A 25,387-nucleotide genomic window follows, 5' to 3' on the forward strand; every position below is an offset into this window, starting at 1 on the left:
TGTGGTTCACATTGTTTGAACGTTTATTGCAATTCAGTGTCAAAAATGTTTTACAAAAATACATTACTATCTGCACAGAACAGCTGTAAAAATCGGAGTTGAACATGCAAGGGAAGAAGAAAAAAGTGTGCAATTTTATAATGGAAGGATTTTAACCACACAACAATATTAAACAGAAGTCTTATTATACAAGGGATGCCTTTCACTTCATATCATCTCTAGTTACAACTTTATGGAAGAACAAAACAGAACACATGTTCTCTTCCATATATAAGTAGGTATTTATAATTACTGTAGATTAGTTCCTAAAGATGAGCATACTTGCTATTTCAAATTAAAATGTTCTCTTGGTAGCTGACCTGTTAGCATTCTGTACAGCACATGATGGCTAAAGAAATGCACGTTTCACCCTCAGTTGCCCTGCCAGGTGGAAAAGAGGCAACGCTTGGTCAATGGAGGGGGAATCTCTCAGGTGTTCAAGGTATTAATATACTATAGACTGCATGTGTCAAGGACAAGATGGATTTGTTCTCCCTAGGCCCAGATCCTGCAAAGCTGATTTGCTACCAAAGAAATCACTGGAGGAAGACGTGGGATAGAAATTGGGTGCCCATAAAGACACTCACGCAGCCCAGCAGCCACACGCCGACAGCTGTGTGGATGGCTGGCCACATCTTCAGAGCCTTTAACAAGCATCATTATAGGCAATGAGCCCTGTTAACAGGGAGTCTTTATCAAACTGATCAGCCATCAGCTCCACAGGGTCTACGATTTTCCAAGCAGGACAGTGAGGAAGAGTGGCATTTTAATTTAAAGCTATGTCTTTTTGGCAAGGTACTGATCTACAGGGAAGCTGTGCAATGGGTTTGTTAAGAACCCCAGAGGACAACGCTAGTTTGCTGTACCGAGCAGGAGATAAGCGTGAAACAACATGTCTGATTTATTAGCTACATAACAGAATTTGAAATGTTCCTGCTCTAAATCAAATTTTAGCTACTAAGGGCCAAGGAATTCTCTGGGCAGGAAACACTGGTTTAGTACCTGTGTATGTTCTAGAAGGTGACAGCTTTGCAAGAGTAACTGAAGTCAAACAGAAATGGGAACACAAAACATTTGAAAACCTGGGGGCAAAGAAAAATAATAAAAAAGATATTTCCATATACAGAAAGTGGCAGGGTGCAATTAAATGTTTACATACAAAGCAATGTCTTCAGAGCAATACAAGTTTTCCTAATCACTTTACAAAATAAAAGGATCTAGAAACTCCCACAATTAAGAAAAAAGAAACCCAAACAATATAAGAGGAGGTGCACACGTTTTATGATCAAACTTTACTGTACCATAGTTAGTATAAATGGCTTAAGGTATGTACAGCTGAAATTGTGCCTCTTGAAGTGGCTATCGCATTAAAACGAACTCCAAATACCTGCCTCTTCTAGAAAGCTGAAGCAAACATTTCCGGGATCTCTCCCTTCCTAAGCCTCCTCCCCTGCATGGATCTATTTTTTCTCTTCACAGCACCACGTTCCACACTGTTGCACTGGCTAACACATCCTCTGAAGATAATGAGATTTCTCTATATATGCTGGCAGGAGAAAATCCCAACAAGAGGAAAAAAACCCCTTCTTTCCTAGTATAAGAACTGATGCATGTCTAATAGAAATGCATCAACTAACTGGAAGGTGAAATGCCATTTGAAAAGAACGTTCTATTTCCAAAATACAAGTAAAAGCCTGTTTTTCCTTTGCAACAGCTTTGCCACAATTGTCCTAAAATAAAGAGGTCCTTTTTGCATGAGAGCAGTCTCACACCATCCTGCCTGGAAGCCCCTGTTATCACAGTTGCTTTTGTTACTCTGCTATCCTCAGCCAAGCAGATGCCTCTGCACTGCTAAAATACAGATCGCTTTGTTTATAAGTGGTTAGACTAAGGTATTTGGATGCAACAGCACTTCATTTTAAATACAAAACAAGAGTATTGAATTCACCACAATATCTCCCTGTACCAGACACTCAAGAAACAATGAGTCTCCCAAAGAGATCAAGGTCTTGTTTGACAGTTGCTGTAGCAGGAGGGTAATGACTGAGGCAGTAACTGAATGAAGCTTATTCAGTTTCTTTTTGTTTAGTCCATTTTGTTCTCCAGTACAGCAGTTGCTTGGTTTTCTGCTGCTTTGGACACTGACCTCAAACGAGCAACACACAAGTGTCTGTATGTATTAACAAATCATCTTCAGCATTTTGACCCTTTAAGATTACACAGTGCTAAGAAACAAAAAAAAAAAACAAACTTACTTCAATTAGTGGGTTTCATAAATAGGAGTGTCAGTTGCACATCAAGTATGTTGTCAGCATGACCCATGCTCTCTGGGCAGAGGACACAGAATAAACTCTTTGCTCAAGACCAGTGAAGGGCTGATAGAGGCAATGGCTAGAGCTGAGACATTCCCAAATCACAGCTAAATGCTGGGATTTTCTGTCTTGCTGTGCAGGGAATATACTAGGCCAGATTCAAACCTGAGCTGAAACTTCACCCAGTGTCACAAGCTCACAGTGAATCAGTGTCATCTGCTAAGCACAGACTCAGACTAGGCAGAACCCCACATCATTTTGTACCGAAATACTGTTGCCTCCCCATCACAACAGGCTGGCTCGCTATGGGTGGCGGAGGCAAGACTACAAAACAAACCAACCCCAAGTCAGAGTTGGAAACAGAAGACACCAAGGGGCATGGGTCCTCTCAATGCTAGGAAAAGGAGCTGCAAGGATCTCCAAATACAGTGGCAATGCTTCACTCACTTCACTTGCAGGTTTGTCCTTAATGTCCTCATTCACCAAGCCAGATTTCAGCCTCATCTACCACTGCCATCAATGCGGGAATGAAAGCAAAAACTGGCCTCCTTCACTCGCAAACATCCCCCCAAACAAGCACGAGTTCATTTTACCAAGGTAACAGCTTTTAAATCACTTTCAGTTAACATGAATATCAGCGGGCTTATGCTTTCCACCAGCAGTTAAACTGATGGATGGGGCATCAACACCAAGATAAAGCTCCCTATCCCACATGTGTTTTCTCCTCATCTCTGGAGAGTGCCAAGCTCTGGGCCATAGCTAAGGGTGGCACAGGGTCACAGAGCTCTCTGGAAGAGCAAAAGTTTGTGTTTGCTGTTGGAAGGCAGAAGGGCAGCTCTTGTCAGCATTTTCCTGGTTTTCCTCCCCTCTTCCCCACTGCTCCATCTAGAGGCAACTTTTTTCCCTTTTTGTGTCTCTTCCAAGAATATGCAGTGATTTAGTTTGCAAAAATGAAAATATTGACAATTTTTTAAAAATATAAACAGCTGCAGAAAAGTGTTGAAAGACAGTTATAAAAATGTAAAAAAAAGAACAGAATATTTAACAATAATTAACTCAAGTAGTTCTTCCTGAATTGTCCTGAGTATTCCTCTTCCTCACAATTCTTTGTACATAGTCACACACAACCCACTAAGTATTTACCCTTTCAAGGTATCCTGCTTACATCATGCACAGAGAAAGTGCTATACAGGAAATCTACTGGCAAATGGCAAAAACTTTCCACTGCAGGTGTTCAAATTGTTATACATGAGCTGGATTCTTCTAGCTCCGCTGTAGGGAAAAGTGAAGCATTGTATGCAACAGAGGAGACGGTGAGCCAGATCACGGCCACGGTGAAGTCAGCTTGGCCACTTACTCCGTAGGACTGAAAATTTAGCTGTGGGCTAGTGTTAGAAGATCCCATAAAGAAGCTCAGCACTGGAAGCAGAAGGGACTAGGCTGGGTCTTTGCCACTGGCACGGAGAAATAACCAAAGATGTCAAGTGCCATGTTGAAAATCCCCTGCTTACCCTAGTCCTGGCTGCTCTTTTTAGGAAAATGCCGACCTATCTCTTCATGCTGTCTCGCTCATCACCCTAAACTCCAGTAGTCTGAAATTAAGCATGATGTTGACAGTCTTCCCGTGATGAAAAACTGCATCATTTCACTATGTTCAACAGCCCGGTTCTCCCCGTATTTTACCAACTTAAAGCTGCCTGAATTCACTTGACAGCAGTGTGAATACAGAGCAGTGTGTATGTTGGAAAACTAGGAAAATATGGTCTTGGAGAACCACATTCTAACCTCACTTGGGATTTCAACCAGGGCAGTTAACGTAGTGGAGTTGATATGAATTTACATTGAGAGATTAAATCCAGTCTTTTGTTTCTCTATAATAGAACTTCCTCCCTTTCAGATATCTTCATCCTTGTGGCTTCTCTTTTCCCTTTTGCTTAGTCTTTCACAAAACCAACAAATTAAAAGAGGATGGAGTAAAGTCTTAGGTATTTATATGGTGCCTATCATCTAGGCATTCAAGCACTGAGTAGAGCAAGAAAACTAATGTAAAGAGGTAAGCATTAATACAAGAAAAGATGCTTACTATCACAAACATTTCCCTTTAAATCATTGTACAAAATACAAAAGTTCACATTGTACACTGGATTCTTCTTTGAAAGGTACTCAATCTATTAGAGGTAGAAAGTGGTACGGTGCGATTCTCTTTTGCAAGTAGGCTAGAGTTCTATCGTAAGTATTTCAGAATGTGTCCTTTTTAAAAACAAAGTATTATTAAACTTGTCACAGGGATATTTTTCATAAATATTTTTAAAATGTCATATTTATAAATATGTATGCTAAATAAAACCAGATGGACAAACAGTTCAACAGTCCTAGCCTCATATTGCTTTCTATTAGAAACAAACCAAAAGAGTTCTCATGGTTGTGGGGCAAATTCATTTTTAACCTCTCAAAACAAAAAATGGAGTTTTTTGCCCTGTATCTTGTACTCTGATCATAAAAAAGGGACTCTGTACAACATACTGCATTTATACACCAGTCCTACAGAAGTCTGTATTCCTTAAGTGCTGCACCTTAGTGAGCAGTTTCACCTTTCCTCTCCGAGATCCTCTTGTTCCTTGACTCAGGAGCTTTGAACAAACATGAATATTTACACTATATACAAATGGAGTGTCCAAGCTCAGTGGCATAAAATGTCCCGTAAGAATCGCATAAGCTGCGGTGACCCAAGTTCAGAACCTGAACAAGTTGATGAAGTCTTGCGGTGAAAGAGAGGTGGAGCAAGTCTCCGGGTTGTTGGCTGTGCAAGGGTGATCAGTACCCTGGGAAAGGAGAAAGCAACTCCATTTAGAGAGACTGCGGACAGGGTGCCAGGGCATCAGCCAACTTAGCACTGCCCCTCTGCCAGACATCCTGCTTGCAAATAGACAGAGCAGAGCCCAGAATAATATTTTTACTCTTGTCAAAGCAGACAGCTCAGAACTGGGCTTCAGATTTTAGGGGCTACTGGCAAGTCAAGGGAAATAAAACCAGCAAAGATCCAATTCACTCTTTTGCCCTCTTCTCCGAGGGAAGAGAGGCTGGAGCCTACCATCAGCTACAGGAGCTTAACTCCAGAGACAGGCCTTGGATATCACCGCAGTGGCCAGCAGGTTTTTGTCCTGTGTTGTTCTGTAGCCATCAGCTCTTGTTCCAGCTAACCCTGCTGCCAAGACCTCCACCCTCCATGTAACGGGTAGCAGGAGTTGCTGGCAGCACTATGACCTACTGCAGGCAGCCCTACAGTATGCCCATCTCCCTCCCCTCTGGCCTTGATGGCCACTACTCTTGTTCAATGTAGAGAAGATGGGATCTTTGAAGCAAAGAGGAAAAAGGGTCTTAACAGTTGAGGGAGGATTAAGATATAGGAAAACACTAGGTTATGCAGGCAAAGGAACTGCAGCACCCTAAACCAGCTGCAACCAGAGAAAGCACTGAGTGCCCCGTGGCTCGTGCCCCAATTGAGTTTGTCCCACCAGCACCTCATACCTTCCAGGAGAGGATGTGGCAGTGCCTGCACAGCTGCAGCGTGTCACCATACTGCTCCTTCCGTGGGTAACACCTTATGAGCTTGAAATACATCTTTTTCCAATCCAGCTGTCCCTTGTCAGATAAGATTAGCCGTTTGCGAATCTGCAAGAAAAAAATTATCAAAATTGTAGCAGGTCAAATAATAATGTTGTTTTCTCTTCAGCTCATGTTGTTCTCCTCTCCCTTGCCTAAGTGTCATCCTTGCCATTTCCCTAACAGTTCCCTGTAAAAACCAAGAAAACTCCTGCTCTGAATATTCAGCTATAACCAGCTTCCCAATAGTGAAAGCCTCACACAATATTGTTATCCAGGTCTATCCCCATTTCATTAATATTACTGTATGAAAGCCTGAAATCCTGGGAGCTATGTCATACTACTATAGCCACTGTTTCTGGCTGATGGGACAGCAAGTATAATTGCATTTAACAATTTCAGAAGTTAAAGTATTTTGCTGTTTCATTGACTCTCAGTCAGTGATTTGTCACATTAGCTTGGGAAACACCTGTCTTTTCTTTCAGGGCTCATTAGTTGCAGACACTGGATTTGAATGTACTTGTTAATTGAAGTAACTTCCCCAGAGTCACTGCCAAAGTCATATCCAGAGTGAGCAAATAAAGCCAAGTCAGCAGAGAAATAAAGCATGTGATCCATGAAGTGCAGAGGTCTGGTATAAACACCCCAGACATTCATCATAGAGAGAGGGATTTTTGTTTGTTAGTTTTTAAGTTTAGAAGACCCCAGATGATTACCAGCCTGCAAAAGGCCGAAGATGTTTACACAGGTACAACACAGGGAGCAGCAGGGTTGGTCTCCACATACCATCCTATCACTCACAAAACAGCTCAGAGGGGATTTCTTGCTCTAAAGGGCAAGAGAGTACAACTCATTGCTCATGGACCACATCCACAGAGATTCTCTGCGAGGGTGTCAGTCCCTGGGACACCAGGGTGATTGCTGGCGCTTGCCTGCACGTTTTCCCGACACACGTGGGGCAAGGAGCAACTGCATGACTTGCAGTTGTTATCACCTGGATTAGGGTTGAAGAAGTTCACAGTGTGACTAATTCCTCAGGCTCCTATTTCAGGAATCATTGCTGTGGCATGCAAAACCCTCTGCATAAATCATCTTCACAGCCATTCTCATGCCAGCCTGTATTATCAGCTTGCAGCATAGCACTTGGATCAAGTGATAGTCAAGTAAGAGTGTCCTGCCCATGTTTGTTCATTTACTAGTGGGTTACAACAAGCAACTAACGGCAGTTTGCGTCCCTCCTTGTACCTGTCTGTCCGTAAAGTGGTACTGGCAGAGTTTCTTCCACAGCAGCCGGTCTTCACTGAGCACTTGCAGGTCGGGAGCCACCTGACCGAGGCTAACCAGGTCTCTCCCATCACTCAGTCGCTGCATGATGTTCAATTGTAAACACAACGGCAGGTCTGTGAAAGTGGTTCCTTTAAAGGCAGGCTGGAAGAGACAGACAAAACTGAGCTCACGGGAAGCTGACAACCCAAGCAATTCTAGCTTGCAGTAGAGTTACTGCTTTTTAAGCATTGCTCTTCACCTATAGAATAAGCAACAGTTCCCTCTTCTGAGTAAGGAGACATTTTACAGAGACATTTGACCTTCTGCCCCAGAACAGTTTGAGATATCATCAAGGAAAGGGGCATGTATTTGTATTACAGTAGTTAGAAGCAGAGTTGCAGTCCAAGCTTCCTTCTCCCCTTGTCCATCCCACATCCACACTCATGAGACTCTCCTCCCAGAAGCACCACCAGCAGCTTTCACTACAGGAGGACATTGTCTATGTCATGGTATCAGCTATTAACCATCCAGGTCTCTCCACCATGAGGGACACTGGCATTACTTCTCAAGTTCAGCCTCCTGTTTCACACATTGCTGGGAATCTCACGGTCTTCTGCCATGTGTTTTAGCTTATGTCGTCACAGGATCCTGCTGTAACCACAGCAGTGGCTGATGAGTACCCAGAGCAGGATCTTCCCTGCATGGCTTCCCAGGTCTCTGCTGGTAAGGCTAACTTTTCCTCCATGAACACTTGAAGGAGCTGCCCCTTCCCCGTCAGCTGCAGCCATGGTTTTCCAGGCTGTTCAGCCACACCAAAGCACATCCTAGCTTAAAGAGCCAAAAGCCACCTCCACCCCTCCCCGTCCACCTTTGCCTGGTCTACACCGGGGTCCAGGACTGTTTTGCAAGTCCACATGGCAGCACAGCTCCAGGACAAACTGACCACGATGTATCAGTGGGTCCTGCACTTGTGGGAAATCCAAGGCACACATGGGAGCAAGGCATCAGCAAGGACCACAACCCGGGCTCCGGCTGCTCCAAAACCAGCCCCAGCCTTATTAAGGCAAACAGCAGCTTTTAGGATTGTGCCCCAACAAAGAAACAATGTTAGAGAGATGTGCCAAGTTTATCATTTACCCTGCACAGAGATGCTGCTATTTTAAGTCACAGCACCCATCTCACAATTGGCAGAGCTCTTAACCATTTCACACAAGAAGCATGCAGACTGCCATCAGCAGGGGAACACTGCATGAGGCTGTTTTTAATAATACGGCCCCAACTGCAGCCATCCCATTGCACGTCAAACTCCAGAGGTACAAGTACATCTGTACACAAACAGCTTCCACCTTCCCTTCAGTGCCCCAGTGACCAGCCTGCCTACACCATGCAGCACTGCCTGGTACCTGCAAGGACCACAAATGACCAATGCATCATTTTTGGCCATCTCCACCAGCAAGACAGGCCTGGAACAGCCCCTGCAGAAGGAATGAACTGTCTCTGCCATCTCCAGAGGACATTTCTTCCCATGACAGCTTTAACACTGCACGCTGAGACTTAAGCTGCAAGCACACTGCCCGGTTACACGTAGATGCTTCCTCGGTACAATCCACAAGTCCAGACTCAGTGTCCCTGCCCATCAGTGCAAACTGAGGTCATATTTTGGGGTAGGAAGAACACACTGGAGCCTTGGATCACCTCCCGTTGGTCTCCCTTGCCAGCCTGTCTTTTGCATTCTCCTGCAGTCTCTCTACATGTAAGCTTTGCTAGGGCACAACAGGCAAGACTAAGCTCAGAGGCTCTTGGGTCAAAAAAAGCCCAAAGCTCATGCTTATGTCTTATTTCTGAAGAAACCAGTGTGACTCAAGCAAATCCTTACAGGTTTTCTGAGTCAGGGCCAAAGACTTATCTGCTACTTCTTTTCCCTCAGTACTCCTTTCCAGGACTTTTCAAACATTCCTTTTTTTGGAGAAAGAACACAGATTTGATCAGAGCAGATCAGCATGCTATCACTTTCCTAACAGAGATTTTTTTAAAGCAGCTCTAGCACACACAATATTTTGCAAGTTTTTTGTTTTTAAAAAAGGTTTAGGTCTTGGCTGTTGCAAGACATTCCTCCCCTCCAGAAACACCAGAAGCACTCAGTGCACTGTAAGGAACTGGCTGCACAGAGCTGAGCTTGTTCTTCCTTCCTCTAAACACTCAGCTGGTTTTGTTCTAGCTTGACCTGAAGTCATCTTCAAGTGGTGCGAAATTTTTTTTTTAATTGCAAACTCAACATGTATTTTATTTATTTTAGAAAAGTGTCTGTAAATGTACATGTAAGTAAGTATGCATAAAAGGCAGTTCTGCTCAGAAGCAATACGGTGATGCACTTCTGTCTGGACAGGCAGAGTTCTTTGAAATGCTTGTGTGTGTTTTACGAGTCCCTAAAGCAAAGGGAAAAACCCCCATTGTACTACTCAGTTGAGCAGCAGGAGGCAGGTCCTGACCTGTGGTACACTCAGGACAGCAGATGCGTGGGTGGAGCTGACCCTGGCAGTGCCCAGGCACAGAGCAGCTCCCCAGCTCACAGACCTGCTGGGCCCCAGGGACACCCCACACTTGGGCCAGTGCTTCCCCTGCAAGGCAAAGGGAGCTGTAGCCCATCCCGAGAGCTGGACACCAGGAGGGACAGCAGAGGTGGGGCAGCAACCACCATCAGATACGGCACTGCTGCTTTTGCAGCTCTTCAAACTTCCTGGGACCTCCCAGAGTTCATCATCTCATGCATCCTGTTCCCTGCGTTACTCTAACTGAAGGCCTGGAAATTGTTTTGTGGTATTCTCGGAGAACACAGCCGTGTAAAATGATGAAAGCAGGCCCCTTGCTTAATCTTTTGCAAATGCCTCTCTGGTCAACCCACTGGGGAAAAAGGTGCTTTTTATATTCCCTTGGGCCATGCCTTTGTCTGCCCAAGATGGAATGGCACAGTCCAATTCACTGCAGAAGAGTCCCATGATGAGCACACCAACACAGAGATCAGCACTGGGGGAAAGCTTTAGCATTTCTATGGAGTAAGTATCCATTCAAGGTGGAAAAAAGCCTAGACACAGTCCTTGAGCATGGAGGTTGGGCCAGATGACCTCCAGAGGTCCCTTCCAACCTCAACCCTTCTGTGATTCTGTGAAGTGGAGCAAGTTCAGATTTGATTCCCATGCAAAGCCAGGCTAGGAATTTATCAACTAATACATCTCTCTCCCATCCCCACAGACACTGTTGAAAACACATATTGTGAAAGCAGGACTTGTCCAGCTGGAACAGGCAGCTCCAGAGTACTGGAAGAATCATTGATATTTTCAGCCAGGAAGCATGAAGTTATGCAGCTATTTGGAAATTTGCATTTAATTTACAGATTAAACAAACCTCAACTATCTGATAAACAAGTTTAGAAGGCAATTTCCCAGTTTGAGAAAGGCAGAGCTGACTTTTCATACCGTTGCCTAGTCTCTGAAGACTCTCAAGAGGGGAAGGTGGTTTCCTGCCCAGCTCTGTTCACACAGCACTTCATGGCCATTAAGGAGTCAAGGCACGGTCTGTGACCAGTAACAGTGAGCGTGATCCTGGGTTGTGTACACAGAGTTTGAATTAAGGGACACAAGTAATGCTGGGAATGCATCCAGTTATTTTGGCAGCTCCAGGTCCTTCCCCAGAACTCTGTGCTTGCACTGGGAGTACAGTGGGATGCAGTCACCTAAATGAGAGCTGCTACATGAGAAGGTTTCACGAAGGAGCCACATTATTTTTAGCTTTCAGGATTCATGCTTACCCTGGTGATCTGAATGTTGTTCAGTTGCTGCTGCCAATGGAGAATACTCTCCATCCTGTGTACCCACATGTTGATATTTCCAACCAGGACAGACTTGCCAACCCGTTGAACCAACGTGCAGAGGGACGTGTAGAGGGTCTGCAGCAATTCCCGTATTAGCCTGATGTTCTGCTGATCTTCAAGGACTTTTGAGGAACAGTAAAGGTTAAAAATGAGGACTGCCCAAATCCTTTTCTGAATCTACATGTTTCTCAGGCAAGGCAAGTTACCAATTATAACCTCACTGTCCAAGAGAGCAAACCTGTGCTTTTCTTCTTAGAGGAAAAGTACTTAACATTAGCCAGGTACAGCAGGTTAGCAGATGAAAAGAGATCCTCCCAGGATAAGCAGATGAGATATCTGACCTTTCTACAGCACTACCCATTTCCAGTCACTGGCAACCAGCCAGCTTTCCCCTCCAATATGTGTGAGAGGTTATCTAGGTGCATCTCTTCCCCATTTACCCCAGCTGATGTGCAGGGAGACAGCTCAGGATCTCCCTTCTCATTACGTATACACACACTAACAGGGTGCTCTCAATTCCCAGGCTTCAGCCAGAGCTAAAACATCAGGGAGGAAAGTGGCACATCTGAACCACAGTTCAGCCCCCCTAGCAGGTGAAGACAACCCTTGAGCTTTCCTTTCCTCTGGAGCACTGGGAGCACTTGATGATCCAGCAAACTGGCGACAAGGCGGCAGTAGAGACTGCAGATGTGCCAGGCTAGGGGCAGGAGCAGCCGTCTCTTCTGCAGTCAGAAATAGGACTCAGTAGGATGCAGAAGGGGTGGTAGTGAGGGAAGTGGGAAAAGGAGTAATCTCCTCTCAGACACCTACCAAAATATAGACATTTCTTCCTGCTCCCCCACCCACGCCACAGTCCTTCACCAAGGGCAAGGAAAGTGGAACTGCACAACAGAAATAAGCAGCGGTGCCCTTCTTGACCCACCTCGCATTGCCTGACTATTCTCAAGGATGTGGTTCACACAGAGTACACCAGATTAAATCAGACTCCTCCTCCCCCTCACCATTTCCATTTCTTACCTTTCTGCACCACTTTTTCCAAAATGTTCATGTAGTTTTTCTGGGCAATGCCACTCAGTGACGTCAGCTGAGACTTTGCTATCAGCTCCAACAGCTGTGGATAAAAATAGAAGTTGCAAGCCTTAGAGCACAGAGATACCTTTCTAATCTTGACTCCTGGTCACATGACACAGCAAAACAGTCCAGAGACTTGTTTGCTGCTTGAAAATACAAGGGAGACAGAACAACAGAGCAAACTAATGCAAAGGAGAAGGAGAGCAGAGGCCAAATAAACCCACATTGAAAGGGGTGGGGGGAGAAAAAAAGTTATTCTAATGATCTTCAGGGGAAAAAAATCAAACTTGATTTCATGGTTCAGAGATGCAGAGAAACCACAGAGCAGTGCTCAGACTGACAGCTTCTATTCACACCGAGGGAACAACAAACGGCCAACATCACCATCCTTCACTGGGACATAAACAAGTAGTGTCATACGGGACCACAAGCGAATGCCTGTTTGGATGGTGATATTATTGATGGGGCATTAATGAGAATCAGACTCCACAATTTACGTCAAACTCCTGGGTTGCATGGGTTTTGTCAAAGCGCTGTCGCCACGACGGAAAGGTTAAGCACTGTATTAAAAACAAATCCTCCCCCCCAACAAACCCCTATTCCCCCAAGGTTTCCTCCTCTATTCAGCTCTTACAGCTGCAACACCAAACCACCTTTCACTGTGTGTCCTGGTTAGTTGTTAACCTCCCCTAATGGACATATCACTTTTACTTTTGATTAGGATTTGCTTCCCCCATCACAGATCTCCCAACTGACATACAAGCTGAACATGGAATTTGGGCTGCATTTGCTAAAGGAAGCATTTCCCACAGGGAAGATGCCCTCTCCTCCCCAGCTCTCCACCACCACAAGAACAGCTGTGGAAGTTTCCTGGGGATCATGCTCTGCAGAACATGCAGCCAGTGATCTTCCAAGCCTTCCTCCCTTCCCCCAGCATTATATAAATACACAGACTGTCCACGTGTCAGTCCATTTGTTTTGGATGTACATAGCCTTCTGTTTTAATTTAGAAAGGAAAGGAAAAACCTTTTATGCTACAAATCAATCAACACATTACCACATGACTAGTTTATTAATCCTTTATCATCTACAGCTTCGGTATCCCATTGCTGGCACCACAGAGAGTCCAGAGAAGGTGGAACTACTTTTGTCAAGTAACTAAGATGGCTTTTGACAAGACTTGATAAGTCATGAGCTGAACTGTTTGCCCTGCTATAAAGAATGACAGGAACGTATCCAAAAAGTCACTGGGCAGCTTGCCACAAAGCAGGGAGCTCAGGGAGAGGTATTACCGCAGTCATTCGCCTGCTCTGCTTGTCTCGGGCACTGGCATGTGACTGCCAGTGAGAAGCAGCGAAATCTCCTGCAGTGACCGATCTCTTCTTCCGTTTAATTTTCAGGCCAACACCATCATCAGATGGCTTTGAGTTTACATTCTATTAATATCTTGCACCTCGCACAACTGAAAGAAAACAAGATGAAAAAAGACCTGCGCTAACTCCTGTGAAGGGCAGGCTGCCTGTTTTCTTGGCTTATTTTGGGGAAACAAGAGATGCAGGAGAGCTGGGTAGTATTTGGTGTACAGGCATCAGTGGATCTTCTTGCTATATCAGCTAAACTGAGACCACAAGGACTAGATACTCTTAAAAACAAGGCAGTTTGCAAGATGTTTGGAAAGTTTTAAAAGGTCTTTAATTTCATGTAATATTGGAGAAAGGGAAAAAAAAAGTCAGTGTCCCAAAATAGTATGCAATACTCTGCTTACACTAAACTGTTTAGCCTTCAGACCTTTGATTACAGCAATCAACTTGCCAGACTCCATCTGTACATTAGCCACACATGCGCCCAGATCAGCTCTTCTGTGCATAAACAACTGCTGTCTCCAGACTGTACCATTCTGGAACTGGCACAGAGACAGCTTCCTCCAGGCTGGGTGTTAGCAATGTTGTGCCCATTACTGAAAATGCATCCAGTGATAAGCATCACTAATTCAATACCGTACAAGCTAGACGCCAGTGCCATTCTTTAAGACAAACAAGGATAAAAATCTCAGTTCCTTGAAGAACACTGAATTGGTACAAAATTAATTTAGCCAAAGGAACATATTCAAATTTGGCTTGTCTGTGTTTATCAAGGTTCAATTTATGTTCAGTGAACCAGCTCAGATATCATGTGTCACCTCCCTTCCCCAGCAGCAATAAACACAGGATGAAATTCCATAGGAAAACTCTGTCATGAATACTTCTAGGACTACTCTGCTCCCTGGGGACCGCCAGCTGAAGCGACTGGCTAGCCCTACAAATCAAAAGACATTTTTTATTCTTCTGTGTTCACATAATACACAAAAAACAGGTAAGCAATACCATTCATCTGTGCCCCACATGCTCCAGTGCATTCAGGGTCTTTTGAGTGTTGGCACAGACCCAGAGTATGGTCTCCGTTAATGAATGAACTGCCTAATTGGGGTCTACAGCATTTAAAAAAATAAAGCAATGTTGCCACATGCATAACACAGACTAAAAGCAGACTGATGAATTCAGACTAATGCTGAGTAGGGTAAAAAGGCTGGAGAGCTGCAAGCCTGTGTTACAATGCAGTTTCATTAAGTCCCTCCCACACTCAAGTGAGAGGGACAGATGGCAGGAGAGAGTGCACAGGGAAAGGTTAAGAGCAATTTTAAAAGGCCTGCTTTTCAAGAACACCAAGGGATTGCATTCCAGCTGATTTTAATCAGAGCTCAGAAATCTGCAACACCTGCAGAAAACAGGGCATTAGATCCCAATTCACTCTTAAGTCCTAGGAAGTTGAAAAAGGTGGCCCAGTAGCATCCCCCAGGAAAATCCTTCCTACCACCTCACCCCTATTTTGTCTGCTCTCAAGGGTCTGCAGGAGCCAAGGAGAAAAGGCAAGAGATGCAGTGGGTTATTCCAGAGCCTTTGCAAAGCTGGCAGGAGGCAGTGTCTTCCGCAGCAGGGCTATACCTCCTCACTTCCCCATGAGTGTGATGGGCTCCTGCTCAAACCCCACTGGCAGTTGGTCTAAAGCAATTGGTGCGCTGAGCCACTTAGCTCGGGGAGCAGAGTGCACAAGGGAAAAACAAGCAAACAAAAAGGAACCATGTGGCAGGGAACAAGGGCTCCAGTTTCAGGGCCATGAAAACACACTGCTCTGCACCCACAACTACTGAGTGCAGCATTGCTTAGACCTGCTACAGCCTGATGGCACTTCTGCCACTGTCTCGGTTCAACACCAAGGTGAGCAGGCAATCCATAGCCCAAATAACCCACAGCTAAGGGCTTACAGCACACAGAGCCAAAAAATCCTCAGCAGGCCTGCTGCACTGAGCAGGAGGGTGTAACCTTGCCTCAAAAAGGGAAATGCTTTGTAATGATTAAAATCACAAGTCTTAAACTACCCAAGTGTAAATCTCCCTTTGAATACCCCAAACCAGCTATAGGGAAGCTGGACTGCACCCTGCAGGGATCCATAAGCTCCTCAGGGTCGGGGATGTGGCTCCTCACATCTGGACTGCTTAGAGAAATGTATTGCAATGAAAAATTCCTCTTTCAGCTCCCCCTTGTTCTCTCAGCCCTTCACCTTCTGTGGCTGAAATGTCACATTGGCTTTCGGCTGGCAGGTAGAGCAAGAGCAAGGTGAGTTATAATGATTTACAGTGCAGGTGCTGACAGATCTCCACAAGACAGCATTGAGCTGATATTCTTTCAGCACAGCTTAAATCCAGGACTCACAGAGCTAACTGCTATAAAAACTTAAGAAACACATTTAAGAGATGACTTCAGCAGGCTGCACACTATCTATATCATGTTATTCCAGAAGAGCTGTGCCCATGCAGCTTAACCTGACCTAAGCTTTCATGATCAGAAACAGCATGTTCCCTTGAAACATTACTATACAGCCATCATACAACAAATCTTTCTGAAGGAAGCAGCCTACAAAACCTCACTGTCATCTGAACAGAGCGTTCCTGAAGGAGAACCAACAAGCTGCAGGCACTTTTGTCTCCGCTCATATCACTTATGCTTACAGAATGCTTCCAGTCTTTTCATTGAATCTGTAATGATCATAGAAACCAGGACTGCTTCAAGACCAAGATCAGTTTGGGTCCTCTGGGTCAACCACAGACTTCCTTACTAGCTCTAAAAAGGGAAGATTGTCCTGTAACATGTAGGCAGATACTATAGTTAAAAGATCAGCAAGGACCACATCATGGCACCAAGACCTATACTTAGCACTTCCAGTGCTATATCAGCAGACTGTCAAGACAAGATTGATGTTGGAGGAAAAAATTCTTCTGCTTCAGTTACATGAACTCAATGGCTACAGCTGATGGCATTTGCTCATGAAAAATACCTGTCAAGGTTCTTGCAGCTCACACCTCCACTTCACTTGGAGGTACCTGTTTTATCAGTACACTATTAGGAATTCCAAGAACTTAAGTTTGTGTGTGTCTTAAGCAGCAGACACTCCTGTACAACAAAAAAAAAAAATCAGCACTGAAAACACCATAGCACTTAAGCTCAGAGAAATTCAGAAAGGAATGCTTTGAGAAAGGCAAATTAATGTTCAGCCTGAAAGCCCATTTTGCTATAGGCAGTGATGCAGCTTATTACTCTATAGGGCAAGTTTGGGTGTAGCCAGCAGAACCTCACACCTGCAGCTGTTTCTCTTTCTTGCCCTACGGACATCCTCATATTCTCCCCCAGCCTCCAACTCTAAACTTCCCTCCTTGGAAAGCATTTGCTTGATGAACTAAGTAGCATGACATTAATCAGATACCCCAAGCAATGGGTGGAACTAGAGAGAACAAGGAGAGGGAGGGAAGGGAAAAATGTTTTGCCTGCCAATGTTCAAGGCATTTTCCATGTGACAGATTGCTCATCTGTGTGCTCTAGGAGGCCTGCGATTTGCAAAGGACCATAAACAAGATCCACATCTAGGCAGAGCACTTCATGAGTAAATCTGGCACATAAGGCATTTTATGAGCTAGTATCCACCGGAGACTTGGCTTATACAAGCCTTTCATTTTAAGAAGTCAGTTTTATATTTGATCCACGGTACAAGGTTTAATATCTTCTTTAATCTGCCAAACCACAAGTCAGCCTCAATTAGAAAGCTTCATCCTTCTCAGTGGTGCTGTATCCTTAAAACTACTGGGGAGAAAACTACTCTTAAAAGCTCAGAAGAGAGGTAATTTTTCAAAACAAGGACACACGCCAACTTCCATGCAGAACACTGCTATTTTGGATACACAGCAGGTTTGGGATGCTTCTTATGAAGTCCTCATGGGAAAAAGGAGGAAGAAGGTCAGCCTGAGTCTCCCCACCAGACCACACCGACATCACTGAAATCTAAGTTTGCTTTTCAAACAATTTAATGGGACTTCTGCTCAATCATTGCAGTCCCATGCGAGACAACCATCATATTGGGCTGAGCAAAAGCCCATCACGTGGCACAGCATGACCTGAGGCCATGCTTAGCAGAGGTCTTTGGAGTTCTGCATTGTCATAAGACAAAGACTGCCAAAGGGATCTTTGGAACACCGAATACAAGTTTTATTTTCCTCCTTTATATTTGACTAAAGGGTTATAGCCTTGGCATGAACTGTTCCTTCCACAGTAATCCCCCTGATGATGACACGGCTCTGTGTATATATATCCAGTATCAGAAAACACCAAGTACCTCAGCACTGGTGATCACCTTCTCTGCACAATCAGGAAAACAAGTTGTCCCAGGACCAGAGCTAGGACAGCCTGAGTTTCCAGAGGCTTGTATCCCACTTTACCTCCCCCAGCATCCTGCCACGACCCCTGCAGTGGGACATCCAAAGATTGCCAGTGGCCTTCCTGCACAGTGGGTGGGTAATCACCCCCAATGCCTGTACCCTTCCCAAGGTGACAGAGGTTTTCACAGGCTCCTTGTCATCTAGACAACAGGTGAACAACCAAGGTGAACTTGCTCAGATCATTTCTTCCTTAGACACTTTTCATGACATTTGACTGGGCAAAGGGAAAGCAATATCAACACTGCTTGCTCCAGAATCTAAAACCTGAACAGCTGGTGCCTCACCAGTGATCAACTGCTGATGAGATGTGAAAAGGAGCTGTTTATAAACAGCCTCAAGTTAATAACAGATTATGTTTTTTTAAGCTTATTGAATTCCAAACCTTGAGAAGCATTCTGAAATTCGAGATCAATTTGCAGATCTTATGCACATAAACAGACAGCCCTTGGGACAGCAGCTCCCCCTGACCACTACCACCTGCCTTGGCCAGCGAGAGCCAAAAGAGAAGCCCTGGTCTGTTATGCAAAGCCAGAGCATGGGGAACCTGGGGCTGATGACTCCTTCCCACCAACTAATGGCATCAGGACTAACCAAATGCTTCACCCACTGAAACCACTGCCAGTCACACAGGATTAAGAGCAACCACAATCCTTTACAGAGAAGCTAAGATCAGTGCCTCCAAGAGGTACAACCCATCCCCATTCCCAAAATACTCAGCTCCCCCAAGTCTCTCCTGTATCACTTCAAAAGGAGACAGAGCTCCACAGCCCTCATGGAGCTGAAGCCTCCTGTGCTAAGAGGTCCCCACTGCTCTATGGCCTCCACAGAGAGCCCATGCTCCTTTTGGGGCTACAGGAATCCCATGTAGAAGCTGAACTCAGGAATTAGCAGCAGAGTTTTCTGGGTTTCAGAAGTGAATTTCACAACTGAAGAGTAGAAGGAATGCTAGGCTAAGGACAGCCCATCTTCTACATTACCACCACCGCCCTCCCTCTCAATTTTAACAGATCAAAGAGGAGGTTTTGGGCATCTATTCATATAACTTCCATCAATTACTTCATGCAGCAAAGCCCAACGCCCCCACTTGCACGCTTGGACCTCTCTTCTTTGCCAGTGCTTCCCATCACCCAAGTGGTGCTCAGTTCAGAAACTCCACCACCATCACAGCAAAATAAACCCTGGCCTTTCACTTACCCTCACAACATAGTTGAATCGCCTGGAGTCCAGGATAGCACTGGAGAAGTCAAGTCGGTTGAAGGCTTCTCCCAAGGTGCAGTAACCATGGCGCTGAGAAGAAAAAACAGTCTGGGTCATGTTTTGGCAGACATGAGTCCAGACAGCACCAGGAAGACGTGACCCGAGGGAACTCAATTTAGCAAGCTAATGGGTACAAACCATGGGACCAGCTCAGGGCCAGAGAAGGCAGGCCTGTCTCCCGCAGAGCCGCACTTATTGATGTCAAGAGTGGGCATGGCCTAATGTAGATTATGGTAGTTTCCCAAGAGTGACCCGAGCTCTGCTCATGACCCATAAATTTACGGGCAAGAATGAGCCACAAATTCCTGGGTTCAACATATAGCACGAGTTCAGAGCTGTCTCACACGGCCGCTTCTCTCCGTGAGTGCAAGCAAGCCCTTGTGATGAATTCCAATGATTTTCCACGTTAGGACTGTACTGGGTGAAAGCCAAGAACAGTATTATGGCTTGGTCTGCAAATGGCTGGGTGGTTTTTTTTTGTTTTTTTTGTTTTTTTTTTTTTTAACTGAGCGAAGCAAACAAGTCATATTTTAAACACATGTACAGAGCCTTGTACAGAAAGACCTGGCTCCCTGATTGGGGCTTAAAATCATTACTGAAATTCCAACCACAAGCCAGATCTTCCACTTATCTCTTAAGAGCTTCTGCTGATTTATATCAGCACAGGATCTTCCACTGCTTGGAAAAAAAACAGTAGAAAAGGGAACCAAGAACCTATGGAAGCACTCACCTCTTTTGTGCTCCCCTTGTGAACATAGATCCACTTCTCCTGGTGGAAATCTGTTGGGACAAAGACATTTTGCTCAGTTAATCCTCCACCTCACTGGATCTCTGTCTGCTCACAACACTTACTGCCCTTTTAATGCAAATGAAGTTATTTTGTGTTTACATCACTGCACTTGAAACCAAAACTAGCAACTTACTGAGCTGCTTTGTTTCCATCCTGCTTCATTTGATACTGTGGCCCTGAGCCTTAGAAAGGGCTTCTGTTTCAGTGACACAGTTCAAGACTGTAAATGTTTAATTTGCCAGACACAGATATACCATAGCACCTCCTCTTCCTTGGTCCCAGACATTAAGTGTGGCTGACAGCCAGGTTCTGTTGTTATTGATTTTATTAACTATTCATTACCTTGGTTACAGGCTTGGGATTGAATGTCAAATTTGAAGTTGAGCAAAAATGTCATGAGACACCAGGCATGTGGGAGAAAGCTTTTAGCAGTGAGGTCAGGCTCAGAGGAACATGCTTGTGCTTGCAGCTAACTTGCTAAAAAAGAAAAACCCATTTGGGACCAAAATTTTCCTACTTCTAGTTGCCCCTTCCTTCCCTCAGAACTAGGAGTTGTCTCATCCACTCCCCAAAATAGCTTTCCTGTACCCACATGCTGCTAACTCAGTTTGCAGAAGAGTCCCTACTGTAACAGCAGTTATGCTGCTCAATCCTTCTCCCACCCCATTCTCACATGGGCTTTTGACCCTTCTTCCACCACACACTGTCAATTCAACAGCTAGTGTGAGTAAAAAATTCTTTCCTCCATCCTGCTAGATGCTTTTCCTTAAAGGAAATACTGTGCTCCTAGAGTCTTTTTCCACCTAAGGATGCAGCGATGTACTCCTGCCCGGTACTGTGAGCCCAAGGACAAACCCTGTCTCAGTTACAGGCATGCAGACCCTGCATCAGGCCCTTTTAAATAGTAGGTCACAACAGAATCCAGCCAAAAACTGTCACAGTAACATTTGTTTGTTCAGAGAACCAAATGCACAGAGGGGCCAGATTTTGGCATCAGTTTCTGAAATCCTGGGGGATGCACAATGCACTAATAGTAGTGTGGGAATTGTAACTCATTTCCTCTGTGTATGTTTACATTTGTAGCCTTCACATCTAGCTTCAGTACCTATCTTGCCATCAGACCAACGCAGACCTTGCTGTCCCTCCAGGCTCCCCTCAGTCCTCCCACAGTGCACCATCCAAGACCCTGGCTGCTTGCTGTGCATACAGAAAGATTTCAAACCTTCCATTGTTTTGAGCACGCTGAAATCTTATTTCATTTTTTATGCACTCTGCACACAGAGATAGGATCAAAACTCATTCAGGCTTGTAGCCTCCAGTAATGTAGATTAGTACTCAACATGCATATGGAAGAAAGAATAAATTTAGCCTGTTGTGCACAAGGAAGTCTACAGGGGCGGGGGGGAACTGGAACCAGTTCATTTGAATGTACCATAGGAAAAAATTACCCTCCTTCTGACAAACACAAATGACAAAAATTTGAACACAACAAGCACAACTCCTCAGAGCAGGGATTACTAACAGGGGCATAAATCTTCACATTAAACTGTATCCAAGTTCTCTACTTAGGTCAAACATAGGCGCAAAGCCCTTTGAGACACTCTGGAAAGACTCCTCATGCACTTCATAGATATGAAGCATTTTCCATTCTCCTGCAGCAACTTTTATTTAAAAAAAAAAGCTCAAATAGACATCTTACATTGAATCTTGGCTTTGTTATTCAGCAGGTCTTTTTTTCTCTTCTTGGCAGCAACATCATAGTTCAGGCTGTTGAAGAGATTCTCTTTGTTGTGATCGTCCTTTTTACAAAAGCTGTGAATGACACAAAGCAAAGATTCTGTTTATTTCTGCAGTCTGCTGAACACTGTTTCCTGCAAGGAGAGAAAATCCACAGGTTTTCATTGAGAGCTCCAAAGCTGCCTCCTTGCCAGCTGCTCTCGAGAAGTCTGCATGCAGTTTTTGCATCCAGTTAATGGTATTTTCAAATGAGCCTCTGGTGCCTCATTTCTGTGCTAGCTAAGAAAACAACAGACAGGAGCAGGTAATACAGATGGCACAGTTAGTGCTGGGACACTGCTGGGCAGTAATTCTTTTCCTCCCTTTAACTTGTTTCTATCTTTAAGTAACACCATATCCTCCTACTGTAGGTGGTAAATTCCTCTGAGCCAGACTTCTAAGGAAGGACATATTTAGGCATCTCTAAGGACATATATATATGTGCACTCAAAATATTTATTAACAAAAGAGTCCCTACAAAACATTCTTTCAAGCTTACAGGAAAAGCTCAGCTGAGGTTCAGACTTGGCTGGTGGTTTTCCAAACCCCAAATAGTATTGACTGTACAAATTAACAGCTAGGATCTCTCGTCCAAGACTGCACATCTTCTGCATTTGCTGGAGCTCTACTGTAACTATATTATTAGTGAAGGGAGCTATAACCCCTTATTTTCTTTGAGGGCAATGAAAGACTACCCATAAAGAGGCCATGCATCAACATCTCCACACTCTGCAGACCTGCAAATCAGCAGATCCAAGCAGCAATGTGAAACCAAGAAGCCCCTGGGCAGCCACAGAGCTGCAGCACAGATCCCTGGGGGTGGCAGGGGAAGGCAGCACCCACCACGAGCTGTCAGCAGAGGCCCCCCCTGCACACAGCATGCTGCCCAGAGCTGCAGGGACACCTCACAGGTGCTGGGGAGAAGACAGGTGGTGCATCCAGGAGAAAGAAAGAGAGCCACCTCCACTGCTCTAGCAGCTCGCAAGGAAGGCGAGATGGCTATCTGCAGATCTAAATTCAAAGAAGGGTCCCAGGCACCTTGCTGCACCTCTCAGCTCCTGTGGCAGCACCAGCTTGGGACACCCCCAGAGATGAAATGTGCTGCTGCTCGCAGTGCTGGGGAAGCTTCCTCCACAACAGCCACGAGGACCCTTGTGCAGCCAGGCTGCTTCCTCTACAGACCTTGTGTTTACACTGTTTAGCCTCCAAAAAAATAACGTGAGCAGCATACCGACTCACACCTCCGACAGCTATTCAGCACGGGCTCCTGCAAAGGAATGAAGCCTGTGGGACAAGGCTCCTTGCTTCCCCCCACTGATAAACAGGATCACCAGCCCAGGCCCACAGCCAGGAGAGAGAGGTTTGCTGTCCATCAGCACAGCCACGCCACCAGCCTGTGTAGAAGTGACCAAGTCACAGTTTCAGCCCCATGACAGACATAGACCTCCTCCAGCAGGGTCCAGCTGTGTCTTCTGGTTTGGCATATGCACATGGCCCCAGAGGTGGAGGAAACCTCCCCCAGCTTCAGGACACCACAAGCCTCAGCTCCACAATGCTGCTCCAAGTCCCCCCCCTCACAGGGCATCACAGCTGCAGGGAAGGCACCACTGCTGCAGGCTCCACCACAACACTGCACAGGGAGAACAGCAGCACCAACGTCAGCAGACAATATTCACAGCAACAACAGCTTGAGGAACCAGAGGCTTCTACCTCTGGGTAGCCAGCTGGGGCTGGCTCAAAAGAACCTAAACCTGAGAGCAGAACATCTCAGCTGCACATTTCCCCCACTCATGCTGCTTTCTGCTGGGGGGGGACCAAAATCCAGGAACAGAGTATGGCAGTAACAAAGAAGTGGTTTGGAGATGTTCAAGCTGGTATTTTATGAGAGTTGCACAAAATCAATAATGGGCCAGGTTAACGTGACCCATGCAGTGGCAGAATCCAAGCCCAAGAGCACAAGACAGATCTGCTTTAAATCTTACATGTCACCAGCACACCCTTGACTGTTGACTTCCTACTGAATGACTCTAATCTGCAACCTTCATAACAGCAGCAGTGGACAAATTCCAGTATGGGAGGCAGATTGTTCCCCTGTTTATGTACTGCCAGGTTTTCACACACTTCTCCAAGGCATCTTGACAGGTTGAACAGTTGGGCACCAGGACCTGACACTGCAAGGACCTCAGTCCAGTGCCAGTATGTCACCTCCTTGCTTTTTAATGCGAAAAGGGATGTATAAACCCATGCCAAACTCAATATTCCCAATACAATCACACTACCACCAGCCAGACATTTTTCTACCTGTTTACAAATCAGATGCTTTGGATTCTAAACTTGATTTACAGCTTGCATAGAAGAGCAAGAGATAGAGACCTTCTACATAAACCTCCTTGCACAATAACATCTCAGGAGTGGTTCACAGCAAATCCCCGTTTGCTTCAAGTCCCTTCATCATGGACATTCCTGACCCATCCCTCCACCAGGTCACAGCAAACCCAAACCTGACTGCACACAGCTGAAAACAGGATGCAGCTCAGCAATAAAAGTTTGGTTTGACAGGAGCGATCTGGCCGGAGACCACGACACCCACACTGCTGCAAAGGCTTCCTGCTCGCAACCGCACAGCTCCGCAGCACTTCACCATCTCAGGGGTTTTGAGGATGTTTTACAGCCAGATGAGTCGAGCAGCACATGAGAAACATTACTCATGCTCTGGGGAAGATTTAGTGCTTCAGACACATCAGCCTTCTCCAGCCCAAGAGCCGGGAACACCAAACAAGGGTTGTTTTGAGAGGAGGAGGCAGGGTGACATCTCCAGGGGCCCCCAGAAGCTCAGCGATGCTCCCCGAGGGCACATCACCTGGGCCGTGGGGCAGCGATCGCTTTCGCCTTTTCCTCGCTTTCCCACCCCCTCCCGCAGCCGCATGGATGGCGAGCCGCCTCCGTGCCCAGCCGGGCCGGGACCCCGCCGGGGCTAAGGAAGACCCGTTTGGGGTTCCCAGGAGGCCCGGGGGAAAGCCGCCGAGCCCTTCCACCAGCAGGCCCGGCCGCCTCAGCTACGCCAAGGCCCGGGGTTACCGGCGGGCCCGCATAACGACCCCTCCCGCCACCGCCGGCTCAGAGAGCTCGGCGGACCCCCCCCCCCTTCCTGCGGCTCAGGGCGAGGCGCCGCCGTCCATCTTACCGTCGCGCACCCTCCACCCCGCCCTAGCCCCCCCCGGCTGCGCGCGACCGCACCGCGGCGCCCCCTGGCGATGCCGCCGGGGGAGGGGACCGCACCGGGGACGGTACCGAGCCGCCGGGGACGGTACCTGCTGATGTCGCCGACATAGCCGCCGCTCTTCTCGTCGAGGAAGCGCGTCCAGCCGTCGGCCGTCTTCACCCAGCTCTGCCCGGGGGAGCGCCAGTCCCGCCCCAGGAACGGCATGGCGGCGGGACGGAGCGGGACCGAAACCGGAACCGAGAATCAGGAGCAGCAGTGGCGGAGAGGCCGGTACCTGGCACGGGGTATGACAATACGATAGACGCCGCAGCGACGGAGCTGCAGAGGCCGCGCCGCTCCGCGCTATTTATGCGGCGGCGGGGCGGCGTGTTGCCGGAAG

The 25,387-nt window shown here is 46.1% G+C and overlaps 1 protein-coding gene across 1 annotated transcript; it reads right to left on the reverse strand.

Annotated features, from left to right (window-relative positions):
- On the reverse strand, window positions 1–25,387 carry FBXO32 (F-box protein 32). Its single transcript, XM_068396897.1, has 9 exons — window positions 25,097–25,387; window positions 21,709–21,821; window positions 19,950–19,999; window positions 19,157–19,249; window positions 12,106–12,199; window positions 11,026–11,210; window positions 7,200–7,382; window positions 5,880–6,023; window positions 1–5,173 (listed from the first exon to the last, which is right to left on the reverse strand). The coding sequence occupies exons 1-9, from the start codon at window positions 25,210–25,212 to the stop codon at window positions 5,084–5,086; spliced, it is 1,068 nt and encodes a 355-aa protein (XP_068252998.1). The 5' UTR covers window positions 25,213–25,387; the 3' UTR covers window positions 1–5,083.

The sequence above is a fragment of the Nyctibius grandis genome, chromosome 3, assembly GCF_013368605.1.
Source record: "Nyctibius grandis isolate bNycGra1 chromosome 3, bNycGra1.pri, whole genome shotgun sequence".
Taxonomy (NCBI): Eukaryota; Metazoa; Chordata; class Aves; order Nyctibiiformes; family Nyctibiidae; genus Nyctibius; species Nyctibius grandis.